The 5,297-nt window shown below is 28.6% G+C and overlaps 1 protein-coding gene across 2 annotated transcripts; it reads left to right on the top strand.

Moving 5' to 3' along the window:
* Window positions 1–1,626: 1,626 nt before the first annotated feature.
* On the top strand, window positions 1,627–4,702 carry LOC122852164 (transcriptional repressor protein YY1-like). Of its 2 annotated transcripts, none has more exons than XM_044151789.1 (3): window positions 1,627–2,172; window positions 3,480–4,074; window positions 4,154–4,702. In XM_044151789.1, exons 1-3 carry the CDS (start codon window positions 1,686–1,688, stop codon window positions 4,266–4,268), a joined length of 1,197 nt encoding a protein of 398 aa, XP_044007724.1. In that variant the 5' UTR covers window positions 1,627–1,685; the 3' UTR covers window positions 4,269–4,702. The 2 variants fall into 2 exon arrangements, with proteins under 2 accessions (XP_044007724.1, XP_044007725.1); XM_044151790.1 differs by having other exon boundaries at window positions 1,629–2,172; window positions 3,519–4,074.
* Window positions 4,703–5,297: the final 595 nt, after the last annotated feature.

The raw sequence follows: 5,297 nt of genomic DNA, 5'->3' as shown, positions 1-5,297 counted from the left end.
ATATGCTGAAAAATCATCCTACAATATTGGAACCGACAAACAACGACAAATTTGGCTTTAAATTACTTCTTTCTACTAGTGAAAGCTCTGATGAATCTCTACCCAAAAAGCAACTCAAATCACAAACGCACTATGCACCATCAATAAGTTCCCATTGTTTATTTAAATAGTGGATAGTTACTGTAATATATATTTGCTTATTTCTGTCACTCCAACTATCGAGAACTAAGCTATCAGTGTTTGCTTGTTGTATTTGTGTAACAAATCTTTCTTTTGAAATTCGAATGGTACCGAATACCGATGCCATAATTGTGGTATGGTTGGTAACACTGGCCCGTTCTGAGTAAACTTATAAAAATGAAATTCCCTAATCGTGAAATTTGGACCTAGCATTGGACATTTTTATTTTTTCAAAATGAATTACATGTATTCTATTTATTAAATAAATTAAAATAACGAGAAATAGCAGTAGCTAAGGAAAAAATGTAGCCAAAAAAATTATGCAGTAGGCGACATTAATTCCTTAGCTTCATCTTTTCCTTAGCTACTGCTTTTCCTTGGTATTTTATTTATTTATTTGACAAATAAAACTATCACAATTTATTTTAATTAATTGAAATACCAAGGAAAAGCATTAGCTGAGAAAAAAATGAAGCTAAGGAATTAATGTCGTCAAAAAAATTATGTGGTAAGCAACATCAATTCCTCAGCTACATTCCTCATCCTCACTTTTTCTTAGCTACATTTTTTCCTTAGCTACTGCTTGTCCTCAGTATTTTACATCAATTCCTGAACTTTTTCCGGGATTGTAATTCATTTTGGTCACTTTTGATGATAGTTCCAAGTTTCACCGCTAGAGAAAGATGTTTTATACAAATGGATAAAACTAACGTAAGGGTGTTTAAAACTATGTTTTATACACGCCCATCCCTGCGCACGCGCAGAGATTATGACGGGTTTATTAAAGGCCGGAGTACACTGTTTATTACCAGAAACACTAGTTATCACTGAAAAAGTTTCTGGTAATAAGTGAACTATGGTATTTGGCATAGAACTTTGAGTCGAAAACTATGCTAGTGTACTCCACCCTTAAGTTTTAGCCCACAAGTTTTTAAATGGAAAATGCTATTTGCCGAAAATTATAATAAAATGAATATAAACAAATATAATCTACCAAAAATTAAAAAGCCTATATATAGAGTTAAATGAAAATGTTTATTGCAAGTATATAACATGTGTTATTATAATAATACTAGTAACCATAGTGACTGATAGAGTATGCGCATGTGCACTAGCTCTGGTTTGATTATTAATATTTATATTTTTATTAAAACTAATTAATGAGCATTAAGCAAATAACGAGTCTTTTTTCGGCTGATTATTGTTGAATAATAATAATAAATATTGAAAATTCAATCATTTTTTAATTAAATTTGTTGTTTATTCAAGTTACTGCGTGTAAATAACACTGTAAATTACAACAAGTTTCATACGTACTCAATACTGAGCAGAATAAGCATAGAGTGCGACTATAATGTTGGTAAGGTAAATTCTCAATTAAAATAATGGAATGTTAAAGTGGCGCCACATAAAAAGAGAGAGAAATCTATACATCGTGTCGTCTCTCCAATAACCCAAGAGTATGCAAGCAAACAGTAAAAAGGCCATTTTGCTTTTTAGTTTTAATGGCGTCAGCGGAGATTAATATGGCGTCCTCAGACATCATAGCTGAAGTAGAAATACAACCTGACATACAAGAAGTTGAAATTGAATCAATGCCAGTTGATTTACCATGTGAAACAGTGGAAACAACAATCGAGGATGATGATGGTGAACAAATGATATCATTACAGCCACTCCCAGAACCAGGACGTGAAGAAATCATACTACAGGGACAAGAAGAGATTGTTGGTGGTGATCCATTAAGCGTTTATGATCAGATACCAGTGCCGGATAACGATATTTATGTCGAATCAAGTCCTGGACCTTCGCGAAAAACAACTAAAAAAGGAAGAAAAGGTGGAAATTCTAGATTCCGTACACCAGATCATACAATATTTGGTGAAATGTCGACAGAAACTAAATCCAGAAGATGGGAACAAAAGCAAGTGCAAATTAAGACACTTGAAGGTGAATTTTCGGTGACAATGTGGGCTTCAGGAACCGATGATGGTACGTCTATGTTTTTTTTACCAATCAATTTTATAATTTCTCATTGGTTTTTTTATGGTTCTCTTTATTTTTACTAATTTTAATTTCTTTTTTTTTTTTCTAAGTAAGCTTGTGTATTCTTTCGTGCGTTCGTGTATTAATCAAGTAGGAGATACGTACTTCCGGTTAACCAAAATCATGACATTTACGTCTCAACAACACGTGGCTTTAATTATTGAATCAAATTAAACAATTGTGAAATGACTAATTAAGTTTGTTGAATATCATTGTTTACATAAACATTGACGAGACCTGTTTGTTTTGATAGTGACCAACGCCATTATGTCAGGGGGCAGCCATATTTTATAAATGGCTTCTTTTTAACATAAGTTTACAGCGGCCATTATCGTCTCCATGTTTGACTGTCTGTTCAACAGACAGAAAATACCTTTGTTTTTATTTTTTTTCCTCAAAATAAATCATTTCATATTATTTTATCTTAATCATATAATAAATATTATTTTATTGAATATATTTTAAATTTATTTAATATATTTTTATAAAATTTTCTTTATCAATTATTTATATCTAAATTATTTGATGAGATATATTTTTTTGTATACAAAAAATCATTTGTCTTGTCGTCATGTTCACAACGAGTTATTATCATGTTACGCGGGTAATTCAAAGATTTACTTTCACTTGATTTTTCATCAATTATTGATGACTAATTTTTTTTTTTTGATTCGGTCAATCAAATGAATATTGAACTCTACCACTTTTGTAAATTATAGTTTTGTATTCAAATCAACAGTACTTTGTTGATCAAATGAAATGTTAAATTTTTTTATCTTTTTAATTAAAAAACCAATCTAGTTATTTATATAATATTTTTCTGACTGAACGTATGCTCGAGCCATGAAGTTTCACCTATTGCTTAGTTTAAACAATAACTTATGTAAATTTATCAGCTAATTATTAATTACTCCATTTAAAAATGATATGAATAATGAAATAAGCTAAGTAGAACTTGGCTTATTTCATTCTATTTAAGAGGCTGAAAACAAGCATTCCCAAGTGAATTTTCACCTCGAGCGAACTACATTATTAACAAAAAAAAAATATATATAAAACCATTTGTTATTCAATTGAGAAACCACTGATAACAAAATCATAGATAATATAGATTATTATTTTATTTTATTTTTTTTTGTTTATTTTGATTTTTATATTAAAAGAAAGAAAAAAAAATAAAACAAAAAAAATTATATAAATGAGCAGAAATGCCATAGCTTTTGTTTGGGTTTGCTTGTTTGTTGCTGTTAAAGGGAGTGTCCTATTAGCGTCTCACCTGGTGGATGTTCCAGATGAAGGCTCTAATCCTGAGCCAGATCCAGACTACACCGAGTATATGACTGGAAAATCATCATCAAAATTCAATCATTCAGGAAGCTCAGTATCAGATAGTATACCAGGACTTGATTTATCTGATCCAAAACAACTTGCTGAATTTACAAGACCTGGTCATAAAATAAAAGTACGAAAACAACCACCAATGGATGGTGTAGAACGTACAATTGCCTGTCCACACAAAGGATGTAATAAAATGTTTCGTGATAATAGTGCAATGCGTAAACATCTTCATACGCATGGACCAAGAGTACATGTTTGTGCTGAATGTGGAAAAGCATTTGTTGAAAGTTCAAAATTAAAAAGGCATCAATTAGTTCATACTGGAGAAAAACCTTTTCAATGTACATTTGAAGGTTGTGGTAAACGTTTCAGTCTTGATTTTAATTTAAGAACTCATGTAAGAATTCATACTGGTGATCGACCTTATGTTTGTCCATTCGATGGTTGTAGCAAAAAATTTGCACAATCAACAAACCTCAAGTCTCATATATTGACACATGCTAAAGCAAAGTAAGTCTTATATTTTTTTGTTAAATAATTTAAATAAGAAAAATTGATTATTTATATGGTATTATTCTAATATTTTTAGATCACGAACTACAGTTGGCAGACCAGTATCACAAATGCAAGTGACACAACCACAATTTGTACAAGTTGAAGTTGCTGATGTTGATAATCAGCAATTTATTGTCTATGCTGATTAGCCTTTCTTTTAATTATTATAATAACTATATTACATAGAAATTTAAGCCCCATAAGTTTCTTTTAAACTCCCAATGATAACTCCATTATTATTCTAACTATACATTAATGATTTAATTAATTTTAGATTAAATTATGTACATATTTACAAAAAGAAAAAAAGTAAGTGTGGTGTCTGATAGTGTGAATAATAATAATTATAATAAATAATAGTAATAATGATATTGTTACAAAATCAGAAAAAAGTAAAAAAAAAAACGATAATAACTATTGGAACAAAAATTCTCTTGTTTATTTAAAAAGACTTGAATGTTGCTCCGGATTTTCATTTAACAATATTCAATTTAAAAAAATTATTCAACGAACACCAGACGATTTACATATGAACTGTAAAATTAAACAGAACAAATTACAACTTTGTATTTTACATGAAAATGTTAGACTAAATAAGCAAAAAAAAAAAAGCATGCAAAATCGGTTTTTCACACTGCTTATTTTTATGTTGAACAGAAATAAATTTTAAAAAATCCAATTCACATAAAATCTAGTGTGTACTCGTCGATAACACATAACTGTGTATATATTTGTAAGAGAAAGTTTAATGTTGAATATACAAGTATATTTTGGAAATAAAAAAAAAAATGATAAAATTATAAAATCAAATTTTACAACAAAAAAAAAAAAAAAAGAAACAAAAACTAAGCTGATAAACGATTTAATTATTCTTGAAAATACGAAAATGTTCTAGTTAGTTTTTATCCATAATACAGTATCAATTTAAAGTTGTTGAGTAAAAAAATAATAAAATTAAACTATCATTAATAATGAAATATATTGTAAATTTTAATATGAGTTTTTGTACTTTTTTAGAGTCCGTCTGTTGGCATTTTCTGATAAAGGTCCAAAATACATTATTTAATTAGAATCTACATATTTAATAATAAATAATAATAGACAATTAAATATTCATATAATTTTATTTTATATTTTGTTATTAAAAATTTATTTGGTTTGATAAATTAAATAAACAA

This window comes from Aphidius gifuensis, linkage group LG3, assembly GCF_014905175.1.
Source record: "Aphidius gifuensis isolate YNYX2018 linkage group LG3, ASM1490517v1, whole genome shotgun sequence".
Taxonomy (NCBI): Eukaryota; Metazoa; Arthropoda; class Insecta; order Hymenoptera; family Braconidae; genus Aphidius; species Aphidius gifuensis.
The sequence above is the reverse complement of the archived record's forward strand: the minus strand, read 5'-3'. Positions and strand labels throughout refer to the sequence as shown.

Bases quoted from the DNA above. Each gene is read 5' to 3' on its own strand.
- LOC122852164 (XM_044151789.1), top strand. From the start codon at position 1,686: ATGGCGTCAGCGGAGATTAATATGGCGTCCTCAGACATCATAGCTGAA. The intron at 2,173-3,479 runs GTACGTCTATGT...TTGCTGTTAAAG, and splicing joins GGCTTCAGGAACCGATGATG to GGAGTGTCCTATTAGCGTCT. The intron at 4,075-4,153 runs GTAAGTCTTATA...TAATATTTTTAG, and splicing joins TTGACACATGCTAAAGCAAA to ATCACGAACTACAGTTGGCA.